Source organism: Manacus candei, unplaced genomic scaffold (genome assembly GCF_025592945.1).
Source record: "Manacus candei isolate 608988 ecotype Guabito, Panama unplaced genomic scaffold, ASM2559294v1 h1tg000018l, whole genome shotgun sequence".
NCBI classification, from domain to species: Eukaryota; Metazoa; Chordata; class Aves; order Passeriformes; family Pipridae; genus Manacus; species Manacus candei.
The window spans coordinates 16,729,276-16,755,398 of record NW_026138066.1 but is presented as its reverse complement, the minus strand read 5'-3'; the positions used below and the strand labels follow the sequence as shown (position 1 = coordinate 16,755,398).

General features: G+C 41.9%; 1 protein-coding gene across 3 annotated transcripts in view; it reads left to right on the top strand.

The window, feature by feature from the left end:
* KDM5A (lysine demethylase 5A) overlaps positions 1-18,781 on the top strand; it is a 50,274-nt gene extending 31,493 nt beyond the window's left edge. For all 3 annotated transcript variants that reach the window (XM_051784892.1, XM_051784893.1, XM_051784894.1), the window contains 10 exons: positions 582-937; positions 1,468-1,606; positions 2,496-2,675; positions 4,133-4,294; positions 5,328-5,879; positions 6,663-6,806; positions 10,080-10,239; positions 10,761-10,981; positions 13,083-13,493; positions 15,695-18,781. In XM_051784892.1, coding sequence (XP_051640852.1) covers positions 582-937; positions 1,468-1,606; positions 2,496-2,675; positions 4,133-4,294; positions 5,328-5,879; positions 6,663-6,806; positions 10,080-10,239; positions 10,761-10,981; positions 13,083-13,493; positions 15,695-15,907 — 2,538 coding nt within the window. In that variant the 3' untranslated portion in view covers positions 15,908-18,781. The remainder of the gene's footprint in view (positions 1-581; positions 938-1,467; positions 1,607-2,495; positions 2,676-4,132; positions 4,295-5,327; positions 5,880-6,662; positions 6,807-10,079; positions 10,240-10,760; positions 10,982-13,082; positions 13,494-15,694) is intronic.
* Positions 18,782-26,123: the final 7,342 nt, after the last annotated feature.

The following is a 26,123-nucleotide window of genomic DNA, read 5'->3' as shown; positions in this document are numbered from 1 at the left end:
CATTTTCATTTCTATCCTTTGTGCAATAAACCCCTGATGCTTTTAAGTGGTAGACCCGTTTTAGGAAATAATGAAAATATAATCATAGTTACTTTAGTGATCTTTTGGAATTTATGTTCTCTTACATCTCTGGCTTGTTATTTCTCCTCAGCATGTCTTGTTTTGCTGTGTATTGCCATCATTACTGTAATGCCCCAACACTGTATTGAAATGATGGTCTGTTTGCAGAAGTCCCCTTTCTTCCCACTCTTTTAAAATTATGTTGACTGGACAGTGCTAAATATTCTGGTTTTTTAGGGTCTGTAGTCATTTGCAATCATACTATTTTTGGTGTAGAGTTCGATGCAGCTAATATGCCTCGGGTATGAAACATTAGGCCATCAAATAAGTTAGATGGTCTGTTACTTAATATGTGTCAGACTTGATGGCTTGTGACAGCTAGCTGGCATGGTCTGTAGAAGCTCTGACTGATGATGTGATGATCACAAACAAATTCACAGCTGACTGATCCCTCAGTCAGATCTCCCTTTTGATTCTGTGGGCGTTTTTCCCTAATTGATTTGTACTGTATGCTACTTCAGAATCTGCTTGATGATGTGGAAGAATTTCATGAGCGTGCTCAAGAAGCTATGATGGATGAGATCCCAGACTCTTCCAAGCTGCAGGAGTTAATAGACATGGGCTCTGGCCTTTATGTAGAACTCCCTGAGCTGCCAAGGCTGAAGCAAGAACTGCAGCAGGCACGGTGGCTGGATGAGGTGAGGTCCACCCTCTTGGATCCCCAAAGAGTCACCCTGGATGTGATGAAGAAGCTGATTGACTCAGGTGTGGGCTTGGCACCACACCATGCTGTAGAGAAAGCCATGGCTGAGCTGCAGGAGCTGCTCACAGTCTCAGAGAGGTGGGAGGAGAAGGCCAAGGTCTGCCTGCAGGCCAGGTGAGTGTTCCTTTGCAAACTGTTCATACAGGTCACGCACTTGCATGTTTCTCATCCTCTTTTGAGGAGTGTGGTGAAGAGTCAGGTCTTTGCAGCTGTAGTGCCTTTGTTCTTTTGGGGTGTTTTTTTACCTCCCAGCAGTTGGATTGCTCAAGAGTGGGATTTGAGGTTGTTGATGAATTGCAGAAGTGTTGATTCCCTATGATGTTGCACAGTGGCCAGAGGCTGCGAGTGTTGCTGCTGGTTTTGCTATTCATCCCCCTCAACAAAGAACCCTGAGTATGCTACCCAGGACAGCTTTCTTGATGTTAGGGAGCTGTGATGCTGTGCCCTTTTGAACTTGACTGTGCAAAGTCCATCAGCTTTCTCGCCTCCTGTTCTTTGGTAGGTGGTAGCACCCTCCAAGCATAGAGCCATGGTGTCCTACACTGCAGTGTAGTGATGAAATTGCATCACCAGCCTGTCAGATTTATGGCTGTAGTTAACTGGCATTTTGAGAGAAGGCTGGAACTGGGTTTTTCTTACTCTAGACCACGCCAAAGTATGATGGCTCTGGAGGGCATCGTGAATGAAGCCAAGAACATCCCTGCTTACCTGCCCAATGTGCTGGCACTGAAAGAAGCCCTGCAGCGGGCTAGAGACTGGACAGCCAAAGTGGAGGCCATTCAGGTAGGGGGTTCAGCAGGGACTGGAATCTTCTGCTTGCATATATTTAGACATGTCCTTTATTCCTAGCACCTCTACCCACAAAGGTGACCTGAAGGAAAGCTTTGCTATAGCTGTTAAATGTATAGCTGATGTGCTTGAATTTCATTTTCTTTTTGTGCTCTTGTTTCCCCCTTGGCTATCCCAATTTCTGTTTCCCTTCCTTTTATGCATTTTAGGGGGATGTAAAAGCTGGCAAGTTCATTATGGTGTGGTATTTGGTATCGAAACTGTTTGGCATACTGTCGGTGGAAATATTTAACTGCAGCAGAAGATGCTCTGCTCACAGGTCTTCAGTTTTGAATCTGGCTATGGAAATGCATTTTATTTGTGTTTTCTCCCCCAAATGGTGTAAGGTTTAATGGCACTGGTGGCTAGAATTTTCTGTCTGAAATAGATGAATTAGCTCAGTAGCCTTCCCTTCTATTAGTCTACCCACAGGACTTGATGCAGACACCTGTGATATTTCTAGGTGTTTATCTCTGGACTACAACTGCTAGTCTTCTATCGGGTATTTGTTGGAAATTGAACTGATAATCCCAATGGATTTCACATCAACCCATGTACAAGTCACATGCAATAGCTCACTGTTAAGCAGACAGCATTTAAGATAATGGTATAGAAATGGAGTGTTGTCTTATTCCCTAAGCCAGCTGGCCGTGACTGTTGAAATAAAAGCTGTATGAGATGGATTTGTAAAATAACAGTGAGATTGAAATGTTGTCCTCCTTTCCTTTAATATGGAACTCTATTTTAGTCAGTGACAAAATAGCGTATGGCTTGAAAGTAAGCTGGCAACTGAAATATATATAATGGTGGAACTGTTGGCTTAGAAAAATTTCTTTCATCCCAGAATGGGAGCAACTATGCCTACCTGGAGCAACTGGAGAGCTTGTCTGCCAAAGGCCGCCCAATACCGGTGCGTCTGGATGCCCTGCCACAGCTGGAGTCTCAGGTAGCTGCAGCACGGGCCTGGAGAGAGCGCACAGGAAGGACCTTCCTGAAGAAGAACTCGAGCTACAGTCTGTTACAGGTGAGCAGCACTTCTGTCAGCCTTCAGAAACTCACCTTGATGGCCCCCAGTGGTCCAGAGCGAACAGCTGCTTCAGCTACAGTGCATTACAGCTCCTTTTCAGAAGAAAATAGAATTTCAGCTGTTCTCAGGTGAAAAGAATGAAAAGGGTGAAGAGAAAGAAAAAGGCAAAACGTTCTGTTTGGTTAGTCTTGGTTTATGTATGGACAGCCTCATCCGTTACTTTTGAAGACAGAGGGAAAGCAAAGGATTTTTTTGTGTCATTGTAGAAGTGTAGGCCTGAAACAGACACAGATGCTGTCTTGAATTGATGAATGTTTTAACTTGCCTTACTGCTTAAATGCTAAGAAAATAGATTCCATATTTTATAAACTGTTTAACTATAAGAAAAATTAAGTCAGCTACTGTTTATTTCACTTCAATGAATCTAGTCACTGTCTTTCTTTTAATGAAAATCAATCATGTGTTTGAAGATCTATCATATCTACTTGACAGGCTTCCCTTTTCTACAGAAAATAATTCAAGTTTGGTCAACTGCTATATTTTTCATTCTCTTACATTGTTGTTAATTCTATGCAGTTTGTCTTCACTTTTAGTGAGATGTCCAAAACCAGACAGCATCCTCTCTCTGACTTCCTGAGTGCCACATGAAGTACAATAATTACATCTTGTGTCTCAGAGGGGATACTGATATTTAATGTTCCCAGTAGGATCTGCCCCCATTGCCACAACATCACACTGATTTCTGTTTGCTTTGTCGTACACTCTAGATACAATTTTTTTTCTCTGTATTCTTCTGCCTAACTAGTTATTTAATGTATTCTGGTTTTGCATTTTCCTAAATGTAGCAATTTGAACTTTCCTGTGTTGAATTTAATTGCTAGATTTCATATTTTAAGTATGCATTCCAACTAGTCAAGGTAACTTAAAATTTTATTCTTGTCCTTAAAACTGCTTTGCAGCCTCTTGTAATACTGATATTAAAGGGCTTATAGCATATTTTTAGTTTTCTTTCAGCCACCAAATTGCTGATGTAAATATGAAATAATGACAGATTTTTCAGATTTTTCAGATTTGTCATTAATAAAGGCCTTTGAAGCAAATGTTAAACTACTGATATCTAACTGCATACAGTATTTTGGTTAGCTATTTTTATGGTAGCTTAATCATGAAAACATAGTGCTTTCAATTTGACCTGCCACTTTATGGTGGTACTGATTACATTCAAATTTCTTAAGTATGAAATATTTTTATCCTTTTCTGTTTATTCTCTTGTTGCATTAGTTGATAGATATCAAAGGTGTTAGATTGCTGAGTATTTCTTGCTCTCTGGTGACACTGTTGTAATTCCTCTATTAGATGTTTTCATATGGTGTCCCTGATATCACAAGGTTATAGATTAGAACTTTTTTCTGTTCTTGGTATCCTTGGCTCTGACAGTTTTCTTGGTGTTACAGGTTCTGAGCCCTCGGACTGATATTGGTGTTTATGGGAGCAGTAAGAATAGGCGGAAGAGGGCAAAGGAGTTGATGGAGAAGGAAAAGGAAAAAGATCTTGACTTGGAATCCCTAAGTGAACTGGAGGATGGGCTGGAGGAGGCCAGGGACACTGCAGCTGTGGTAAGGAGCAATGAAAGGTGGTATCTCCTGATACATTATCTCTAATCTGTGTAGAAATCTTATGGAAGAACTGATAAATGAATCTCAGTCTCATAATATGATGTTTGACACAAGAATATGGTTCAGCTTTAGTTGCAGTGAAAGTAGGGGGGAAGAAGCACAGTTCAGAGTGTAAGTGCTGGTATTTAGTATGAGTTAGGCTGTGTGTAACTCTTAAATGCTCTTGGCTTGATATCTGTGGCTGCTCATCTAATATTAACATTTACTGAAATCACGTTGCAGTAATGTGCAGTGAGGTGCAGCTCTGCCTTAACCAGTACCAAGACCATATTTGGTTAGGTCAACTTTGAGGGCAACCTGTAAATGCTTGGTCGTGGACACTGGGCTGGAGGGAGTGTTTTGTTTGATTCCTCCTTTTTAGGAGGATATTCATGCAGCTTATCAGATGAATTTGCTGTTATCTGGCTGCCCTTTCTCTGGGAACAAAGAAAATATATGCAGGCTCATTAATGTGGCTTATACACAGTCTGTTTTACTGTAGTATGCTTTGTTATAGTTACTTGAATGGAAACATTGAGCAAATGCAAGTTGCTTCAGAAGATATATGGTCACTCAGATGCTTCTGGTGCTGACTCAACATTGGAACAATGCTCAACTGCATTGTCTCAGTAGGCAAATAGATGGAACAGATTATTACTTCTTCCCTGGAGTCAAAACCTGTTCTTCTGGTGGTGTTTTGACAGATATAATTATAAACTTCAGAAACTTTGTACATATTGAGAAGGTTATCTTAAGTTTACATAGTATCTCTGTCAGAAGGACTCAGGTAGTAATGAGTAATTGAGGAGGAGGTATCTTAGCTAAAGTTTTAATTAGATCACACAACTCCTAAGTTTTGGGCTAGTTTAAATAGGAAGATATCTTGGTATGTTTGGGTTTGTTTTTTTTTTTTTTTCTTTTCCTGTGTTGCTAATAAAATGAAATCTCTCTTAGCTGTGAATGTCACGACCTGCTTTTTGTCCTTTTTGTGTAGGTGGCTGTATTCAAGGATCGGGAACAGAAGGAGATTGAAGCCATGCATGCTCTCAGGGCAGCTAACCTGGCCAAGATGACTATGGTGGACCGAATCGAAGAAGTCAAATTCTGTATCTGCCGCAAAACAGCGAGTGGATTCATGCTGCAGTGCGAGCTGTGCAAAGACTGGTTCCATAGCGGCTGCGTGCCCCTTCCCAAAACGAGTTCTCAGAAGAAGGGCTCTAGCTGGCAGGCCAAAGAAGTGAAGTTCCTGTGTCCCCTCTGCATGCGTTCCCGAAGGCCGCGGCTGGAGACGATCCTGTCCCTGCTGGTGTCCCTGCAGAAGCTGCCGGTGCGGCTGCCGGAGGGGGAGGCCCTGCAGTGCCTGACGGAACGGGCCATGAGCTGGCAGGACCGAGCGCGGCAGGCGCTGGCCACTGACGAGTTGTCCTCTGCTCTGGCCAAGCTTTCTGTGCTCAGCCAGAGAATGGTGGAGCAGGCAGCACGGGAGAAAACAGAGAAAATCATCAGTGCAGAGCTACAGAAAGCAGCAGCTAACCCCGACCTGCAGGTAGGGATGGGGGTGTCTTGCTCTTTACTGTACCTGTCCTAATTCATTGTGTCAAAATGCCTTGTGTGTCTTGGAGAAGCTTGGGGAGAGAGGAGGAGAGTTAAAAGCTGGGGATTAGATGTGTTGAAACTACTTAGTTTGGAGCTCCTCAGGCTCTGGCTACTTCTGTCAGCTACATGCTGCTGCAGGAACAGCTCTGTGGCTTTGTGTTCACTGTCAGTAGCAACTGCCGAAGGTGCCTGTAAGAAACATCACATCAGTCATAACAGCTGGGTATGGGCATGAAGCTGCGTAAAGCAGTTGCTACTTTGGTGTCCGAATTCCATTTCCCTCTTGACAGAATCCAAGGTCTCAGTATTTATAATTTCTGATGGATTGTCATTCCTAAGCATTTAGTGTCTTGTTAGTAAGTTTCAGTGAGGCCTGTAGGAAGGCAATGGTGCTTTCACAGCTGACCTCTTCACCTTGAGATTGGGGTCGTGTGATGCTGTGGTGAAGAAGTTTGTACAACCACAAGCTGTAATTTGGTAGCACGGAACAGCAGTATCTAGATCTTTCTAGTTCCTGTTGTTCAAAAACATGGAATCAAAATCTAATGGAAGCTTTGCCTTGGGTATCTCCCTATTTTTCTTCACATCTTGATGTAACTAGTCTTTTCTGTGACTGTCCAGGTAGTTGCCCTCAGGCCAAAAGAAGCACTTCTTTGTCAGTAACTCTGTAGCTTTTCTGCAGATTTTTCTGGAAATTTTATTGTTTCATTCCCATATTTCATTTTTCTTTTAGGGACACCTGACTAGTTTTCAGCAGTCAGCCTTTAACAGAGTGATAGGGAGTGTGTCCTCATCCCCACGGCAGACTTTGGATTATGATGATGAAGAGACAGACTCTGATGAAGACATCAGGGAGACATATGGCTATGACATAAAGGTAAGTGTGGTTTATCTGCCTGGAATTAATCCAGAACACCTGTCTTCTATGAATTTATTTATTTCAGAGTATATTTTATATCTTAAGCTATTTATGTATGTTCTGCTCTTGCTCTTGTTGCAGAAGAAGTACTTCTTGATTTTTATCTGAATGTTTCAGTTCTGAGGGAAGTTTTTAATGTTTTTATTCAAAATTTCCAGACCTGTGTGAATTTCAAAAGGCACTTTTTAGTGCTAAGGAAAAAGATAAACTTACAAAGATATTTGTGTTTATAATACCGTGGAGGATGAACATTATCTTTATGCCCCATTCAAAGATATCATGAGTCATAAAAGTGTCTGTATGGAGAGCTCTTCAAAGTTTTTTGCTACAGCAAAAAAATTAGTCTTTGAAACCTGCATGCTATGTAAGAAGTTTCCTGGTGTCAGAGCTTCTTTCATGTTTTCATACCTTTCTCTTCATTCAACCCTCATGTAAAGGAGGTACATGTGTTCCATTTTGGATGTGTGGAAATATTCGATACTGGATGTCTGGATCATGTTGTAAAATTAGTGTCTGGATTCAGTTCAGAAATTGTACCTGCAGTCAAATTTTTCAAGTATTTTAACTAGAGGAGAACTTCCATGAGAAAAGGCAATTGTGGAGATAACCAAGTGTTTTCCATGTGTTGAAATGTCCTTTTGATAAATGTAGAGACAAAAGCAATGCCACTGGTTCTTCCTGAGCAGTGTTTTCTTATTAGCGATAGTGTCATTTCTACCTTAAAAGATGCTGTCTTAAGAGACAGTGTGGTCATGTAAATTCTTCTAAGGCAGATATTCTGGTTTATAAAGACCTGGACAGCACATTCTCCAGGTATGATTTACTGCAGTCTCCTATTTTTAGTGTTTTATTTCTCTGCAGCTTTGTGCATATACTCAGATTTTTCTTATAGTCCCATGTGAAATGCCAACAAGAGTACATTGCAGTTGGGTGCTACAGCTTTTCATTAAATTCATTGTATATACAAAAATAATTTCCAAAATGTTCTTTGCATCAGGAGTCATAATAAGGCATTTCTGAAAGATGTGGTATTTTCTGAGGCTGTGATAAAAAGCATATGTCAAGAAAGATGGCATATGCTTGTCAGGATCTGAGGGTTTTGCAGGAACTTCATTTCATTTGTTTAATGATTCTGTTGTCATCATTTAAAAATCTGTTACTTAACCCTTTTGATTTGGATGTCCATCACTATATGTAATCATAGAAACCTAAAAGTAAAAAAACGTTGAAGCAAAGCTGCTAGGGACCAGAAATGTCGTTTGTTAGGTCAACTAACATGTTGGGGATAGAAAACAAATTTTCAGGCAACCAAATTCTTTAGGTTTAAACTAGGAGAAGCGAAGTTCAAAAGAAATAGCAAAGTTGTTCAGAAATTAATTACTTTGAGACTTTCGGCTTTTAAGGGTTGATTTTTTTCAGATCACAATGCATAAACATTTTCCATTGTGTTTAAGAAAAATGCAGATCGTGATGCATTGTGTATGAATTTGCTCTTGACTTCTTGTGGAAGTAATCCCTGTATCCCCAAGGGTCCACAGACTGTATTTCGAAACCCACATTCTCTGGCTTCTGAAGTGCACAGTTGTTATGGAAATACATGTGAAAAAGGCCTGTTTGATCATAGTGTGTCTTCTAATTAAATCATTGTTCTTGCCAATAAATACTTCATTATGAGTGCGATAGCTAGATTTGTTTTAAGATTTGCTTCAATCAGGATAATTCACTGTGAATTTTCTTCACCTGTTATTTTCACTTTTTTTGTCTCGTATTTTTCTCATTTCTTTGCACCTGTGTTGCCTATGGCCACTAAATGGTGATTTTTGTAGAAAATCAATTTACATATTAGTCCTGAACTTTCTTTAATGTGATACCCATAACAAGATACTGTACAAGATATAAACGTTATGGTGTAGGGAGAAATATCTTCTTTCTGAGTATATTTATTCTACATTTTCATCTGGGCGATTTAAATTTGAATTTCCCACTTATAGTTCTGCACAGAAATCATTAGTGTGCACTTCACTTCCTTTTAAACATGTAACTGAAAGCCAGAGAGAGAGATTACCATTCTTAAACTCCCTTTTTATGTCATGAAATGACAGTGTCTGGGTGGTACAATTTCCTGAGTTAGCCATTTTGGGACCCACACAACTAATCTTCAGGTAAATATTGTCAATAACTGCTCTGTAACCTTTCTCTTTTTTTAAGCCAGCTTCTTGTTTTTAATGTTTTCTGAAAGATTTCATTTGTACACGGTGTGCTAAGTGTGTTAAATCTGTTGTCCAGTTTCATCACACACATGATGAAACAGCTGAATTCTGGAAAGTGCTGTGAGAATAAATGGTTGGTTGAGGAGATTGTCCTAGCAAATTTCACCTCCAGGGGCGAGTAAGAAGAGGCATAAATTAGTACTAGGGAGCATCAGGGAATCTACTCAGGTGGGCTTGTGCTTCTCTGGTTTCTCTGCCTAATGTAATGCAGAGTCAAACAAATCTGCTCCCACTGCCAAGAGATTCCTAATGTCTCTTGTCCTAATGGGTCCAGCTGCACCTGAAGGTGTATGTCCCACTTCAGTGTGATGTATCTAAACAGTCAAACATCCGTCTTGCCCAATACCTTGAATGTGTTCAGCATCTTACACAACTCATTTTGCTGAGCACAAGCCAGCAAATGTTTGTGGAAATATTCACAACAGTCTTAGCTGTTACAACCCTCTTCTTTCAGTGTTTGGTCCTGTCTTAAAATGATTTGAGACTGACATAAAAGTCCCAATCCTAGGACACTGGATTTTGATATTTGTGGCTGTGCTGGACCTCACCTGTAAGATCTTTCTACAGTCACTCAGCACACCCCTGCTTTACTACAGATGCCTGCCTTTGTGGTTTTGCAGTCAATTTTTTCAAGCAAAATAATAAATTACGTAGGCTAAGAGTAAGCATCCTTTGGTTATGTTGACTTCTGAAGACCATACTTGAGGGAATGCTGAGTGAGGAAACTTGTCAAGTGTTTCTCTTGCAGTAACTATAAATCTACTGACCTATCTCCATAGTTTCTGTATTCCTCCATTATTTAAGTAGGGATATAATTTGTGGCTTTTGCACATGGCCTTGATGTCTCTGGTGGAGTGTTTCAGAGTCGGATTTTAGGAACAGCCTAGTCTTAGTAGAATTTCCTTTGAAGTAGGTATATTCTGGATCCAGATGTTGCATGTTTTCTGTGGGTCTCTTTCAGGACAATGCCAGTGTAAAATCTTCAAGCAGCTTGGAGCCTAATTTGTTTTGTGATGAGGAAATCCCTATTAAATCAGAGGAAGTGGTGACACACATGTGGACTGCTCCCTCCTTCTGTGCCGAACACGCGTATTCGTCTGCTTCTAAAAGCTGCTCTCAAGGTATTCCCTTTTGTGCATGTTGAGATAAAATTAAATAGATAACTGGGATGAGCAGTCAGTAAGGAGGGGAACTGCTCTGTTACCCCTGCTAGTTGTACAGAATATGTCTGTAAGAAGGTACAGTAGAGTTACATTGCAGTTAGTTTCTTGATGTCTCATATATAGACCTGTGTCAATGCGTTTTGCTTGGGATTGTCTCCCTCTTTACAGTGTTGTAAAAAGTATGTAATTGCTTTTGGTTTTCATCTCTTCCTTTTATCTTTATATGACCTTGCCAAGGGGAGGTTTAGATTGGCTTTTAGGAAAAATTTCTTCGCTGGAGGAGTGGTCAGACATTGGAACAGGCTGCCCGGGGAAATGGTGCGATCACCATCCCTGGAAGCGTTCGAAAAACGTGGATGTGGCACCTGGGGACATGGTTTAGTGCTGGGCTTGGCAGTGCCGGGTTAACAGTTGGACTCAATGGTCTTAGAGGTCTTTTCCAGCCTTAATGATTCTATGACCTGCCTCCTGTCTGAAAGGTTCTAGCACTCCAAGGAAGCAACCTCGGAAGAGTCCACTGGTACCTCGCAGTTTGGAGCCCCCTGTATTGGAGCTGTCACCTGGAGCAAAAGCTCAGCTGGAAGATCTAATGATGGTGGGAGATCTACTGGAGGTGTCGCTGGATGAAACGCAGCACATCTGGCGCATTTTACAGGCGACTCACCCACCCTCTGAGGAGAGGTTTCTTCACGTCATGGAGGTATGGAACTTGAAATACTCTGATGTGGAACAAAAATCTCACCACATTACATTGGAGGGTTTTTTTTAATATAGTCTTGAGTAGTTGAGTGGTTAGTTGCTTGACATGTTTGGATTTGAACTGGGGGGAGTGGTAGATTCCAGAAAATAACAGAATAAGAGACCCAGAATTTCAGTTCTTGTTCACTCATGCCGTACCACTGTCCTCCACAATTAACCATATTTAGAACAGTTTTCTCAAGCAGTTCCATATGCAAACCTTATTTTAGAAAATATGGGGTTAGGAAAGGAAACACTGTTCTTGATTATGCTTGGAAACAGAACTAATCTGCAAAAGAGTTACAAAAAACCATTTAGGAAGATAGAAAATCTACACATAGCTTATATAACTTGATACTTAAATGTTACTGAACTTTGTTACTGGGGAAAGAACATTTTTTTTAGTAAAATGTGATTTGGTCGTGCAGGTAATAAGATTTCTGTTTTTCCTCAGAATAACATAGACATAGAAATTTTTTTATTAATATACTTTGAAGATGTCCTGATTGCTTTGCTCAGCTGACAGTGAATCAGATGGGTTTATCTGCTGATTCTGAGGTCGAGTCAAAATCACTTGGCCATGTTTGTGCAGTGGGCAAGGGGTGTATACTGGAAGAGGTCAACTCTTGTGTTGAAGAACTCGACTGGAACCCATTCTTTATCATCTGTCAGCTGCAGTTAGGAGTTAGTTTGACCATGTGTGGCTATGGAGTATGTGATAGCTTTTTGGGTTATGCACAGGAAGCACATAGAAGCTGGCTCTTTCTTGATTTCTTGGTGGTGTACAGTAATACAAGATGGAAGGTTAGATGAGCATGTTAATTGGTGTCTCATTTTCTGAATGCCTTCCATATACAATGGATGAGTTAAAAGTGTTGCCAAACTGCCATCAGTTAGGGCAGTAGTATAAAACTGACCCTGCCTCCAAAGTACTGCTTTACCACTTTTCAACCTGAGTACTTCCTAAGCTTAATGTTCTTTTAATATAATAGTTTTGGTATGGAGTTGATTGAAGAACAGTTTGAATGCCAGTAAATAACAATTTATAAATAGTATTCCAGACTGTTATATTAATAGTTAAGCAAAGCTTTTTTTCAGGGGAGTGGGGTAAGGTGTGTGGGATGTGTATGTCTTATGACATTTTCTGGTTAACCCTTATGAATACTTGTTTGACCAGAACTACTCATTCTGAATTGAATGTTTTCCGTGTCTGTTTACATACAAAATAAGTAGACTTTTGTAAAATAATCTTGAGAGGATTTGGTTTTGGGTGGAGTAGCTATATTAAGTAATGTACAGTAAACAGAGTGTCTTTACTCACCTGTAGTATGTTCTTAATCTATTAATAATTATTTAAGTGTATAGCTGGATTAACTGAAATTGAGTCAATCCTGTACAGAGGAGCTATACATGTGAATGTTTCAGATATAAATAGGACTTGTCACTGTGAATGCTACCTGCAGGGACAGAGTTTGCCAGTTTTAAGCCTCACTTCTGATCTGAATCTGTTATTTAAGAGCTGTCGATGACGCCAGGATATTTACAATGTCTGCCAGTTTGGAAGCTTTTCAAATAACTGATGGTACTTTTTTCTCTTGCTTGAGTTGATGATCCATTTTAAGAATTCACCAATTACGCTATGTTAATCTCCAAAATAGCAGTTGCTTTCTCTCAAAAGTAATTACAGGCAAGACTGACCTTGGATGAAAAATAAGCAAGAGCATCTAACAAATTATTAATCTTCTCAACTTCTATTAAAAAACAATGCGAGAGGGGGAGTTGTAATTATTGCTTATTTTGCCTCCTTACCCTTGCTGATGATTTACTTTTTCCCCTGGGTATTTTTGATTGATTGTACTTTGACACAGTTGATAACACTGAATTTTTTCAAATATGGTGAAAATAAAGTTAAGTGCCTTTTGCTTAGAATTTGTAACTATGTTGTTGAGTAGCTTTCTTCATTCCATGTCAGCATAATGGTAGAGGTAACTACATCTCTGAGACATCAGGTTTGCAGGAAATTTGCATTTGAATAAAAATCTCTCTTCACTCTTTCCGTGAAGGATGACAGCATGGATGAAAAACCGCTGAAAATGAGAGGGAGAGACTCTTCTGAGAGGAAGCGGAAACGAAAACTGGAGAGAGCAGAGCAATTCTTTGGAGATATGAAGCAAAAATCTAAAGAGCTGAAAAAACTGGAAAAACCTAAGAAGAAGAAGCTAAAACTCACTATGGATAAGACAAAGGAGCTGAACAAGCTGGCGAAGAAACTGGCTAAGGAGGAGGAGCGGAAGAAGAAGCGAGAGAAGGCAGTTGTTGCCAAGGTAGAACTAGTAAAGGAGAGCACAGAGAAAAAAAGAGAGAAGAAGATTCTAGATATTCCTTCTAAGTACGACTGGTCAGGAGCAGAAGAGTCGGATGACGAGAATGCCGTGTGTGCTGCACAGAACTGCCAAAGGCCCTGCAAGGACAAAGTGAGTTTTCCCTTAGTTCTGTCACAGGGAACTTCCTTTGCACTTCCATGCAAAGTCAAACCCCCTCTGTGCCATTTAATGTTTAGATTGAACAGCATGAGAAACCGAAGTGGTGTGATTAGAAATGAGAGAGGATGGAGTAGTACTTGGGTAGGTACACAGGTGTAGATGTAGCAGATTAAACTGTAGATCTTCCTTCCTCTCTTAGGTACTTTAAAACAGGAAAAGATGGAAAATCAGAATCTGGGTAAAGTTCTTGGTTGGAAAGCTTAACTTCTTCAAGCTGGGTAATTTTTTTGTTGACTATGTGCAACATGCATTGGCTGATTCAAAGGATTAATTCTTTGACTCAGATAGAAATGTTCCTGTGTTTCTGAGCAGGAGTGGGATGTGCGATGTTCCTAAATGAAGTAAATTTTCTGTATTTCTTGCATACAGTCTGTGAACAGTGATGCTGCAGGCTGAGTGATCTACCAACTTCAGTGCTTCATTTTTCTTGTTGGTGATGAATAATCAGTGATTTTTAGACCTGATTGGATTATTACAAAAGAAACTTGATCTGCTTGTCTCTGTGCTACTGCCTATCGTAATTGTCAGCTTTTAACACTGACTAATCGATGATCAAAAAAACTTTTTTCAAAATGTTTTTTTCTGCTTTCTAGAAAGTAGAAAAAACACACCCCAAATAACTGTGGGATTGAGACTATACTGTACTGACTTTCACAAGAGAGAGTAGGAGTAAGTGCAAATAGAAAGAACTTATTTCTTGTGCAGAATTGAAACATTGAGTTCAAGTCTTCATTGGAACAGTCAAAAAGACCAGTTAAAAGACCAGTTTTGAAGTCTTAAACTTAGATCAAGGTTAGAAATTACACTCAGTCACTCAAAATATGATAGTCTTTTTATTCTCTTTACTTCACAGGTGATATTTACTTCATATTAGTACATTTTTATGGAAATCGAGATTGTAAGCGGGAGGAGAGGGCCTATAAGCTCCTATTGTAAATAAGGTTGTACTGAATTTGTCAAACTTCCATGAATGAAACTGAGTAAAATTCCTGATTGTATAATCAAAATTTTTAATGGAATGACTGCCTTGCCATAAGGTTGGATGTACTTTAGTACATTTGGCAGTTGAACGCCGTACATACGTACTCGTATGACAAGTGAAACATGGCAGGTACAAGAATGTAACAACTGAAGCTGCAGCTGTTGGTGGCCATTACTAGTCACTTTGAAAATATGTTCAGGAGTAGTTTGCTACAAACTGAAGTAAAAATCTTGAGATGATGATAATGTTTCTTCATTTTGATAGGTTGGCACTAGTGCTATTTTCCTAATATGTTGTCACGTTCCTCTGTGAGGTGAAAGCAGAACTACAGCAGTAGCAATTTTTATAGCTGTACCAATGCATGCCATTAGAATGGAGAACCTGTGTTTCTTATCCTGCAGATCACAGTTTCCACCCACTGGCTCAAATAACCGTGGACTTTTATTCAGGGAATTGCAGAAATCAAATAATGAATCTTTTTTCCTTCCTAAGTTTTAACTTACTTTTTTACGTTTTTCCCAATTGTTCTATAGCAAGTTCAACTCAAAGTGTGAAATATTCTAGGTTAGATGTTATGATGTTTAGGACTTAGAGCTGTGTGTGCTTTTTTTGACCTTTGGTGGCCAGCTGTATACCCAATATCTAGCTGGTAGAAAAGTATTAAAGCTATTGATGTCATGTGGCTAATTCCCCCCCTCCAAAACCATCAAGTCCTTTTGTTTTCTGTAATTTTTAGGCTTCAAAAGCTGCCATTTGATAATGCATCTAAGGGGATGTATATAATTTAGAATGTGTATTTGTAGACTTTCATCTATGCTGAAGTAATGTCTCTGAGTGTCCTCTTGTTTTAAATGTGTTCTAGCACACCTGCTTTCATTTGAGGAGAACTGAGTCATCTTCCTCAATAGTAGTAGTGTATATTTATATTGTTGTGGTCTAAGGATGCAAGAGGTTTGTTGGAAGAGAGTTATTTTTCATCAAACTGAAGCAGTTATTAAAACAAGCTCTGTAGGGCATTAATTTGTACCCAAAAGCTGTTATGTGCCAGGCACCTCAGTTGGGTTTAATGGAAGGTGTTTTCTTCATGTAAACCGTGCCTGTCTGTGCTTCCCTGTAACGTGCCACGTGTTGCTGCTGTGCTCTCTTGCAGGTGGACTGGGTGCAGTGTGACGGTGGCTGCGATGAGTGGTTCCATCAAGTCTGTGTCGGCGTCTCTCCCGAAATGGCTGAGAATGAGGATTACATCTGTATAAACTGTGCAAAGAAACCCCTGCAGGGACCCAGCAGCCCTGCTCATGCACCACCTCCTCCCTTCTTGTTGAGCTACAAACTACCAATGGAAGATCTTAAGGAGACAAGTTAGCAACTACTCGATGCCCAGAACTTGTTGGGAAATGGACCACTGAAACCCTACAGGAAGAGAGGGTTTGAAGCTAATGTAGCCACTGAGCTTCACTTCCAAGGATGTACAGACCTGCAGCGGAGTTGGTCCGTTCCTTACAGCTGGCTTCCTTCATACAATGGGAATGTCAAGGCACAGTGGTACCGACTCATCTATGCAGACACCGCCTGAATTAGGAGCTCCAGCCAGTGTTTTCTGACTTGAGTGTTTCCATCTTTGAGTGTGGCTGTTGCTCTTAGAGACTGAGCAAACTCGAGGCTGTTAGATTAGACACTTCAGGGTGTTAGAAGTACATGTTGGCAGTGGAGCTGGCCTGGAATTGGTGGGCACAGGCTGGAGCTTTTGGGCTTATCAGGTTATCCTAAGGAGGTGACTTCAGAAGTTATCTTTTGCCTCTCCATGCCAGCCCAGAGCATTGAGTAACATATTGGGAGAGTTAAATTGCCTCCATATCCAGGCAGCTAACACTACACTATAAGGATGGGAGCAAGTGGATGAATTTCTTTTCATTTCTCTTTTGTAGCTAAAGGGCAGAGGAGCTCATAATCTCAGAAATCAGCAAAGGTTGTGTTTACCAAAAAAGAAACCCAACTCTACTCCACTAGGCAAAACTTTTTCCTCCGTGGGAAACAGCCGATCTTCCTGTCCTGAGGAGGGCCAGAAAACATTGATAATGTCTAGCTAGGCCAGAACTTGGGAAGAGCAGAGTGCTTCCCTTTCTGTGGGGATGCCCTCTCCTTTTCTAGGCTTTGCTTAGAGTTCTGCACTCCTGCACATTAAAGTTGTCTCGCGCAGGATGGAGCTGGCGAGGAGGTACAGCACCCAGGGCACCAGCTTCTGAGATCTGTACCCAGGGATGGGAAGGAAAGAAGACAGCCCACTTACCTCAGAGGGCTTGAGCACATGTGCTTCTGTGAAAAGTTTCACTCACAACTATTTCCAGTATCACCAGGCTACGGGCATGGCCTCCTGTGATACCACAAGCAGTCTGCAGATACTGTTCACAGTGCAAATCCCCCTCCCTGCTGGCTTTGCTGGATGTGCACCAGTGTACAATCAGCAACAGTTCTTGTTTGAAGTCGCCCCTGGCTTTGCCAGAGGACCAGAGGGGCTTGGGGTCATCCTGGGTGACAGTTGTTTTAGTAAATCCATTTTTAAAGAAGGACTTGTTTTTACTTTTTTCTAAATGTCTCAGACTACTGACTTGTTCTATAAATAGATTATTTTTCTTTGATTTTTTTATACTTACCACTGTTAACCAGCAGCACAGACAGAGGTTCACAAAGCAAAAACCTGCCCGTGGGCTTGGGTTTTTTTACTCCATTCCTTCCTTGTAGTACAAGGAATTAGCAGTTACCTTCCCCATTCTAGCTTGACCAGCTGCCTGTGTTTAAATAGGTAAATACATTTCATGTGCTACCTTTGTGTTTGGGTTTGTTCCTATTAGTGGGGCATCTGGGCCTTGAGTCCAGTGGATGCTGGCTTTGTGTATGTGAATGTCTGAAGTCAGCCACTGAGCTGTCTCCCCCCTCCACTCGCTCCCTATTGTGTTTCCATTCTTCTGCAGTTCTAGGAGTGTTGTAAGTAGTGTCCAGTCTTACTAGGAGCTGGATTGGGATTTAAAGAAATATTGACAAAAACAAAAGTGTGCTGTCTTGACTATTCTGTGTCCCTTCTCTTGTTCTCTAATATTTGGAAGTTTATTTATCTGGCAGAATTATCCATCCCAAAAAAAAAAAAAATACTCAGCTCAGGTAGATGGAGCTTTATTGCTTTCTTTTCTTTGTGCCTGCTACCTGAGAAGAGGAAGATGTGCAAAAGAAAAATAAGATGGAGGGCAGAAGATACGGGGTCTTGGGGGCTTTAAGTGCAAATTGGGCACAGACTTTTAATTCCCGCTCCTTAAAGACTAAAATGGTGTTAAAAGCAAAAGCAAGCTCTGGTAAAGCATGTGGCTGAACGGGCACCCTAGCAAACTTAAGAGTATTATTTGTTTACTTATTTATGAAGGAGTCTATGCTATAGCTAGACATACCCTCTTTTTGCCTCCAGTTAAATTTTTTTCTTCTCAATGTACACTTAGTTTTGGTAAACTGGTTTAAACAGTTGTTACTTTCCTTCAAGCTTTAACTGATGGTACTACATAAATGTTTCCCTATATGGAGTGGATAGACTATCTGTCACAGATGTTTAATCGTTCCAGAAGTAGACTAGTACAAGATTTCTTAAGGAATCCCAGTGTTCTGTATTCTTTCCTGACTCCTAGAATCCGTGACACAACAGGGAAAATATGGTTAGCATATCCTGTTAGCCACTGAGCATATCCTCTTAACCATTCCTGCATTCTCTGTCGCGATAAAGTCGTTGTTATGTGTAATCACCATCAACTGGAAAAGAGATCTTTGAGTAAATCTGCATTGCATGTTCCTGTTTCTCTGCGTAGAAGGTGTGGTGGAGAATGTTAACAGTAGCACCGGTTACAACAAGATGGAAACAAACAGCTGTATGATGCAACAGTCCTCATTCTGCTTGTAACAAGCACAGAAAGGAGTAAACAACAGAAAGAAATGTGCGAATCATGTGCAAAAGTCACATTTTTAGTAGCTGTTTTTCGTATAGCCTTTTCATAGAGCCTCTATTTCACTGTTGAAAGGAGATTGCCACGCTTTTTCTTGTTACAAGTGTCTCGTCTGATTTTGGATAAGGTGTTCATAAACTGAAGACCATTATTAGCTTCACATCTTATTGTTTTAAGCTTGTTTTTTAAGAGCATAATTCCTATCAAAGGATTGCTGATAGTATGAACTTATGAATAAATGTTAACTTTTGGAAAAATCTGTAGATATGTAGTTAGTGGTTGAAAAACCTAAAGCTACAGCTGTGGTATTGTCTCCAGATCTTAGGGGTTTGAATTTTTATAAAAACATATGTAAAGAAGCAACCCGAACTTGAGGTAAGGTAGTAATGTTCTTACAGGTCTACTACTGCTGTAGAAAAAAATCTCTCATGCTTTGGGGACAAAATCTCAGTATATAAAAAACATTAGCTCGTGTGTATATAGAAAGGTACCTCTTAAAGCCTACAAAGGCTACTAGCCACTGTTTATGTTGTTTTTTTCCATGTGTCTGACACATAAGGTCAAAGAAATCACCTGAGCTGTTGTGAGGGGCTGAAAGTGGCCAGGACTTGAGTTGTGTGTCTTATACAAACTGTGTGGTTTCAAGCTTTCTTTGTAAAACCCAGAGCCTGGAATTTGGCAGCTTTACTTGCAGAGAGAGAAATGTCACTCCTGACCTTCGGTACCATTGCTTTTAGGATTTATTGGTTTGACAGATCATCTGTAGCTGAATGCTTGTGTAGCCTGGACTATGTGATAATGAGGGCTTAAGGTAATATTGATGATATTATGGAAATTATCTTGAGGGATTGGAATACAGTCACACAGCACAAGATAACAGACAGTTGTCTGTTACATTAGCCACACTGTGAAGCTTGCATTGATCTTTTCAGTTTTTAGAACCATAGAGTAAATTTAGGTTGGAGGGTACTTCTGGAGGTCATATGGGTCAACCTCCTGACTAGAGCAGTGCTGACGTTGAAAGGGGGTGAAGTTTTTCAGGGCTGTGTCCAATAAAATTTTGAGTATTTCCAGAAATGAGCATTTAACAACCTCTGACTTCCTGTTTGGTTTTGTAGTATCTTCAGCGCAGACTTTTATCTAATGTACAGAGTCTCCCTTGCTGTAGCTTGCCTGTTGCCACTTAAAGAGTGTGGCTCCATATTTTCTGCAACCATCCATTAGGTAGTTGAAGGCTGCAGGTCCTGCAGCCTTAATTTCCAAGCTGAACAAACCCAGCTCAGCTGCTTTGAGCCATGTCATGAGCTGCAGCCTTCTAACAGACTTGGTGGTCCTCAGCTGGACTTCCTACAGGTTGGTCATGTTTGATTTTGTAATGAGGAGCCCCAGACTGGATAATCGTATTCCAGGTGCATCTTACAAGTGTTGAATATGTGGGGAAAATAACTTCCTTGAACTTGCTACCTGTGCTTTTACTGTGCAGGCTGGTACAGTGCTGGCCTTTATAGCTGCAAGTACTGCTGACTGCTATTCATTGTGGCCACTGTTAGCCCCAGGTCTCTTGGTTTCTTATTTCTTATGTGCAGGGCTAATGGACTTAACAAACTTTCCATCAGCACATCACTCCAGCCAGTCAAGATCCAGTTGAATGGGAGTTCCCTCCTCCCATGTTTTGGGGTGTCCTGCTCCTGTCCTCCACTAGCATTGTTTCGTGTCATCTGCAAACATGAGTGTGCTCTATCCCACCACACAGGTGGGTAAGACATAAACCAGTAGTCTCCAGTACCAGCTCCTGAGGTACTGCACTTGGAGCTGGCCACCTCCTAGATTTCAAATTGTTGACTACTGAAGTCTGAGCACAGAAGTCCACCCCATTTTCCACCCCCATTGTATGTTGTCCATCCATTCCACAGGTATGTTTTTGCAGTAAGTCTGGGTAAATGCCCACTGCTTTCCCCTTGTCCTTATAGTTCATCACAGAAGACACCCAGATTGGGCTGGGGTTATAGTGATGACTGTTACCAGTCTCCTTAACCCTCGTGGGACTGGACGTGGCTTTGAGGAGGATTCCATAATCTTTCTCCCCTTCATTGAATGGGCACGATGTACAGAAGGGTTCATAATCCATCAGTAAAAATGATCTTCCATACAGATGTTTTCCTAGGCTTCATTCATCATCGTGGCATATCGAATTTGGAGAAAAAAACTACAGCCTATCTGAACTGCAGTTCTTAAGATGCATGGAAAAATAAGTGGCAGAACCAGAGGTTTCTCAGTGGGCTGCTCATACCTAACTCCATGTGGGCCAGTGAGAAGGTATGTCAGTCCCTTACATGTAGATACACGTTCAAGCTGCTCAGGTCGAAGTCTCTCAGTGTTACTGATGCGTGGTCCTTTTGTACACAGTTTTTTGCACTGGAAGAAAGACAGAATACAAGGATCATGAACAGAGGCGTGTCATCTCGGAGAAACAACACAGTCTGCAGCCTTCATTCAACAGTAGTGTGTGTACTAGGCAGGTGTCTGAGGAGAGCTATCACTTTCATTTTTCTGTTGTTCTAATAACAGTTATTAGAGTAAACACAACACAGAGTTGTAGCAAAACAAAGCAAGAAGTAATCAGATATTCACTAGTTGCCTATCAGACATGTCTTGCTGTCATCCTAGGTACATTTTGCATACCTTTAAAAATAATGGCTGATTGAGGGAGCCACTGTACAATAGCAGTCATTTTGTGTGTTGGAAATGGAAGGTTTTAAAAGGGTGGGAAAAGTTTCTTACAATCATTCCTGAAATAACTTCTCGAAACCCCTCTAAGATGTTGAGAACTGGTCTGCTAAAAGCAGGATTTGAGCCTTACTCCGGTTAGATGAAAATGAAAAGCAGAGAACTTCACATCCTCTCCAGCTGTGGTCACTGAGTATGTGTTTGGTCAGCCTGCCTGAACCAAACAGGAACTCTGCTTGGAGCACCAAGGCAGTGGGGAGGTGCTATAAATCCAGCCCTTATTGCAATTCTAGCCATGCTGGCTTTGGGAGGGTGATAAATGCGTAGGACAGCTGGAAACTGCACAGCAAGACATTGAGAGCATCGAGCCTTATGTAACGAGATGGCTCAGTACAAATTGAGTGTGAAGTTTCAAGGTAAAGGAAATGAAAGCAGCAAGGGTTTATTGAAGAGCAGAGATACCTCTAAAGAGACATGCACTGAATGCCTTTGAAACAAAAGCCCTGCTGCAGCGAATAGTTGTAATCCTAGGTGGGGCATTGTGTCTTAATTGGAGGCTTTCCAGAGGTCAATTTTTGGCAGTCTGCACCACACCTCCCCTCAGAAGTCATTTAAAGACAAGTGCCAGAGGGAACTGCTATGGGTGTTAATACCCGAGGAGAGCAACCACCTCTGAACACACAGGTCCTGAGATGATGGCTGATGTCTCTAGCCAGCCTGGCATCTCTTTTTAATGGATGGGTGATGTGCCAGCTGATCGAGCTGCTGCATCCTTTTCCAGGTTGATGCAGTCTGTGCTCAGCCTTGCAGCAGCTCAGCTCACCCCCAGGGCAGTGGGCACACTTGTTGCTCCCCAGAGAAATGAGGTGTTTGCAACTGCTGTTCTGTGATAGCAGTGGGGCCCACGTAAATCTGTACTATGAATTTGAGAAACAGCTCAGGTAAACACATTCTGTTTACTTCTGTCAGCTAATGATTTAACTTTTCGTTTATACAGCTGGAAATTTAGTTAGCCAGGTCTTGTGTGTGTCGCTGCAATGGCATTATCAGAGCAAAATACTGTAAAGATCAAAATCTAGACATTACCAGTGCATTGATAGTGTTGCATCCCATTATTTTCTTTCTGGACAGTCTCTCAAGCAGGAGAGAGGCAGGAGTTGGATGCTTTAGCTTTTCCTAGGAACAGTCTTGGGAGAGACAATCGCTGCACACCAGTGTCTGAGAACACCTGGTGAAGAAGTGGGATCACCTGGTAGCAACCCTGCCTAATGCTGATGAACCAACCCCCAGGTGAGTGTGTGGTGCTTCAGCTTTTCACCTGTTGCTGGAAGGAGGTGATCTGCTGGTGCAGCTGCAAGCCATTATCCAGGTTTGTATCCATACTGGTAAGGTTTGAAAACAGCTGGGGTTGCTTGCTTTCTGGGCCTCACCATATGTCATGGCACTGGTTTCCCCCGGCTTCTGGTATGAATGTACTTGGAGTGGTCAAACCCCAGGATTTAGGGGTGTTAGACAGTACACAAAGCTGAACAAATAAATAATGGAAGAGTACACAGCAACAGAAAAGCTGTCCAAAACTTAGAGGTTGGGTTTTTTCTTGCTAAGGCAATTCTAGGAAGCTGATGGGTCAGATTCCTGTTTGGAACAAAAAGTGGATGTGATTTTGTGTAACTCCCATTTACAAAGTGTGCAGGGACTGGTGTTGCACAAAGCAACACCTGAGATTTCTGCAAAAAGGAACTTGTTTTGCTTTGTCCTTAAAAGCAGCTGTTCTACGTCCCTGTTTCTCTCTCAGCTCTGGTGATCTCAAAGAAACACAGTTGTTTCCTGTGCTGTTTGCTTTCATCCCTCAGGGCCCTCCTGTTACACCTTGGGCAATCCCTGCTCTCGGGGAAGTGTGGCCAAAGGAAATCAGGACAAATTCTGCTTGCAGACTCCTTTTTGCTCTTCTGAAACTACTTTCCCTTCCCAGCAGTGGAGGCCTTGCCTCCCACCCCTCTAGGGCTGCCTGACTACTTCCAGAGGAGCTGTGAGACTGCAAACTGCAGGAAGCATGGAGCTGCCATTCCCTACCTCCAGCATGGAGCATCCTCTATGCAAGTTGGCACTTTGATGCTGTCCTCTCAGCCCTGGCTCATCCCACAGCTTCTCCACCAGCCGGTTGCTGGAAGCAGAGAGGCTCTGCGGCTCAGCCATCCAGGCAGCCCTGGGCTGAGTGTGGGAATGGTGCTGAGGGCATGTGCATCTTCAGACTACTTTTGACAGTCTGTGAGCTGTCGCCTGTGTGGCCCCAGTCAATGGGCTCTGTGGGGTATTGCTTGGGTTCCTCGCTGTGGCTGCACGGACCAAGTTTGGTCTTACCTTTCCAGCAAGTTCCTCCCTCCTGAAGTCTCATTAGCCTCCATCTTTCCTCCACAGTGAGCCAAGTGTCCATGCCCATTGGCATCATTAGGACCAGATTTGGACAGCAGTGAAAAAGGGCTGCTTCCTGGTTTGCTCTGGTGTAAATCCACGGGTTCTGTTCTAGCAGTAGGGTGTGTGCTGGTACTGCTACACAGTTCCAACCTTGTGGTAAGAAACTTTTAGGGTAAACAAGGATATCAAAGGCGGTTCTCCTTTTTCCCCTAGATCCCAGTTATGGTGAATACCAAGATTAAAGGTTTCATTGGCTCCATGTTTTTCATTATTTCCCCAATCTGAACATACCACCATGTCTTCCCCCCTCCCACCCCCACCTGATCACTACGAAACCTTCAGATCTGAGCTGCGAGAAACTTAATGAAACCACATTCCCAGCACTTGTCAGATGATTGGCAAGCAGTTCCTGACCCTCTGCCTTAGCTTGCAGGGGCCAGGAATGAAGTGTCTTTCTCAAAAAGAGCAGTGGTGCTCTGTCTGGCTAAAGGAAAGTAGTAAATTAGTGTTCATGGTGGAAATACCTTGTGTTTGGGTGTATTTCTCCCTCTGACCTCTTGGTCAGGTCGGCCCCCGTGTGTTTTATTTCAGGTGAGCATCAGTGTTTGAATTCATGGTGGCAAAAGGGTAATGTGGCTTGGAATTTGATATTCAAAAATGACAAAGAGTGAAGCACATGAGCAGCCCTTTTGTTCCCTCTGGAGAAGGCTGGTCTCAAGCAGTGCCAAGAGGCTACCTTCTCCATTTACCACGTGTGTGGTGGGTTGACTGGGCTAGACCCGATCCATATGTGGTTTTGCTAAAACCTCTGTGCCTAGTGCCTGGGCACCAAGCCCCTGATCCACTGCCACTCCTCCTCTTGGCTGGAAGGGTTAGCTTTCTTCAGACATCAGCTTCATCTAATTTGAAGCTTAGCTTTTTCATCTCCGGCGCTCATCAACAGAAAAATAAGATTGCTTTAAGTTATCAAAACTCACAAATTACTTTTTTTCTTTCCTTTTCGTTTTGGACAGAAAATATCTTAAGCCTGAGAAAGAGAGATTTCGTGCCATATGTTGCAACTGACTACCAGAACAGGAATGACCTGTAGACAGAAGATCAGCCTTGGTGTGAAGGCTTGTGATTCTTGCTTCAGGCAGAATTCCATCCACCAGGGAAGCTAAAAGCTCTAGGTCTGGCTAATGTTATGTCTCAAAGCCCCACTAGGCAGTGAGCCAGTTCAGCGGGTGAGTGATGGGGAGTGCATCTCCAGTGTGTGAGCTCCTTTTTTCTCTGTCTGCAGAGGTTACTCTAAGCTCTGAGTATCTGGCTACATTACCTTGCAGGAACCTCAGCAGGGCAGCCCAGGGGAAGAGTAGAGAAGACCAAGTCCCTCTGCTTCCTCCTGCCCTGCCTTGGGCTGCTGGTGACCAGAGGAGCAAAGCAAGAGACACAAAATGCTTCTGATGAGCAGTGGCCAGGAGCTGGCATGCTCTGCAGAGCCTTGCAGGGGGGCTTGTGACCAGGCAGCATTTCAGGGATGGGCTCTGGACTCCCTGGTGATGCTTCTCCAAGCCCAGCATCCCTGGGTGCTACAGTGGCCCAGGAGCTCAGCCAGGCACTCCTTGTGCTGACGTGAGGGCTGCCTGGGATGTTTTTAAGAGAAACACTGCAGGGGCTTTCTAAAATCTGATGTAATTCTAATTTTTGGAAGTGGGAAAAACTGAACCCGTGTTTTATTTCTTACTGACGGTTTTTGAAATGCCCAAGTTTTCACTTTGTCAGCTCTTGCATAGAAAACTTTCTTTTTGAGAAACTTTTAAAAACCTTCTCTCGTTCTGTCCATTGGTGACTAGCTGATTATTGGATTTTCTCCCAGAATGGAAACTTGGCTTTTACCAGCCCAGTACTCCTGAATGAAAAAGATTTTTTTTGTTTGTTTGGGTGGGGGTTTTTTAGTTTTGTTTTTTTGGGTATTTTTTGTAAGAGCATTTAAATAAGTATGAAGAGATGCCCTGAGAACACTGCCCAAACCTTGCTTGCTTAAAACCAGATTATGGGTTTTCTGGGGAGGAATCAGTTAAGCGGGTACAACCCAGTCTCACCTCTGAGAAAAGTTTTCCCTATTTCCTGCCAGAACATCCCCCTTGCAGGCAGACAGGGTGCAGGGGCATGCAAATCTCAGCCCTATCAATGGTTTTGATGCCATTCTTTCTGCAGACAGTCGGTTACAGACTTAGACCTTCACCTCAGAGGAGTAGGATGTGCAGAACATAAGGAAAGACCATCATCCCAATGGTCCCAATATACATCTCCTTCTCTACCACCCGATTTACCCTGTACCTAATCAATCTGCTGATCCTATGCTTTTCACTTCTGGGCCACTTAAACAACACTCCTATCGTTACTAGCCTTGACTTATGATTTCCTTTGGCATATGGTTCTTGATATGAAAATGTACTCCAACTGGTTCCTTGG